The sequence below is a fragment of the Corapipo altera genome, unplaced genomic scaffold, assembly GCF_003945725.1.
Source record: "Corapipo altera isolate COAL_440 unplaced genomic scaffold, ASM394572v1 199, whole genome shotgun sequence".
NCBI classification, from domain to species: Eukaryota; Metazoa; Chordata; class Aves; order Passeriformes; family Pipridae; genus Corapipo; species Corapipo altera.
In genome coordinates, this window is record NW_020885606.1 from 5618 (window position 1) to 6939 (window position 1322).

The 1322-nt window shown below is 53.9% G+C and overlaps 1 protein-coding gene across 1 annotated transcript in view; it reads left to right on the plus strand.

The window, feature by feature from the left end:
* ZNF687 (zinc finger protein 687) overlaps nucleotides 1-1322 on the plus strand; it is a 9650-nt gene that overhangs the window by 3809 nt on the left and 4519 nt on the right. The window contains 1 exon segment of the mRNA XM_027631806.1: nucleotides 633-809. Within this exon segment, the coding sequence (XP_027487607.1) occupies nucleotides 633-809 (177 nt within the window).

The following is a 1322-nucleotide window of genomic DNA, read 5'->3' on the forward strand; positions in this document are numbered from 1 at the left end:
TTCCCATTCCCATTCCAGGTGTCCCAGCTGTGCCTGTATCCCATTCCTATTCCAGGTGTCCCAGCTGTGCCTGTATCCCATTCCCATTCCCGTTATTCCAGGTGTCCCAGCTGTGCCTGTATCCCATTCCCATTATTCCAGGTGTCCCAGCTGTGCCCATATCCCATTCCCATTCCCATTCCAGGTGTCCCAGCTGTGCCTGTATCCCATTCCCATTCCCATTATTCCAGGTGTCCCAACTGTGCCTGTATCCCATTCCCATTCCTGTTATTCCAGGTGTCCCAGCTGTGCCCATATCCCATTCCCATTCCCATTCCAGGTGTCCCAGCTGTGCCCATATCCCATTCCCATTCCCATTCCCATTATTCCAGGTGTCCCAGCTGTGCCTGTATCCCATTCCCATTCCCGTTATTCCAGGTGTCCCAACTGTGCCTGTATCCCATTCCTGTTATTCCAGGTGTCCCAGCTGTGCCTGTATCCCATTCCCATTCCCATTCCAGGTGTCCCAACTGTGCCCGTATCCCATTCCCATTCCCATTCCAGGTGTCCCAACTGTGCCCGTATCCCATTCCCATTCCCGTTATTCCAGGTGTCCCAGCTGTGCCCGTATCCCATTCCCATTCCCATTCCAGGTGTCCCAGCTGTGCCGTGGTCTTCGGGGGGGTGAATTCCATCAAATCCCACATCCAGACTTCCCACTGCGAGGTTTTCCACAAGTGTCCCATCTGTCCCATGGCCTTCAAGTCGGCTCCGAGCGCCCACGCCCACGTGTACACCCAGCACCCGGGATTTGGGAACCAGCAATCCAAGTGAGTGGGAATTCCAAGGAATTCTGGCATCCCAAGGGTCGTCCCGGAGAAACGGGAGCCGCCCCTGGGGAGGTTGGGGTTGGATATCGGGGGAATTCCTGCCTGGAAAGGGGGCTCAGGGGGCTGGGAGGGGGGTGTCCAGGGTACAATCCCTGGGAGTGGCCATGTGTGTGTCACACGTGTGTTCATGTATGTTTTTACCTCTGGGCTGATCTATAAATGTGCCATGTGTGACACAGTGTCCATGTGTGATCCTGTGTGTTCCCATGTATGACACATGTATGTTTTCCCCCAGGCTGATCTACAAGTGTGCCATGTGTGACATGGTGTCCATGTGTGTGTCACACGTGTGTTCATGTATGTTTTTACCTCCAGGATGATCTATAAGTGTGCCATGTGTGACACGGTGTCCATGTGTGTTCCTGTGTGTTCCCATGTGTGTGTCACACGTGTGTTCATGTATGTTTTTCCCCCCAGGCTGATCTACAAGTGTGCCATGTGTGACACGGTGTC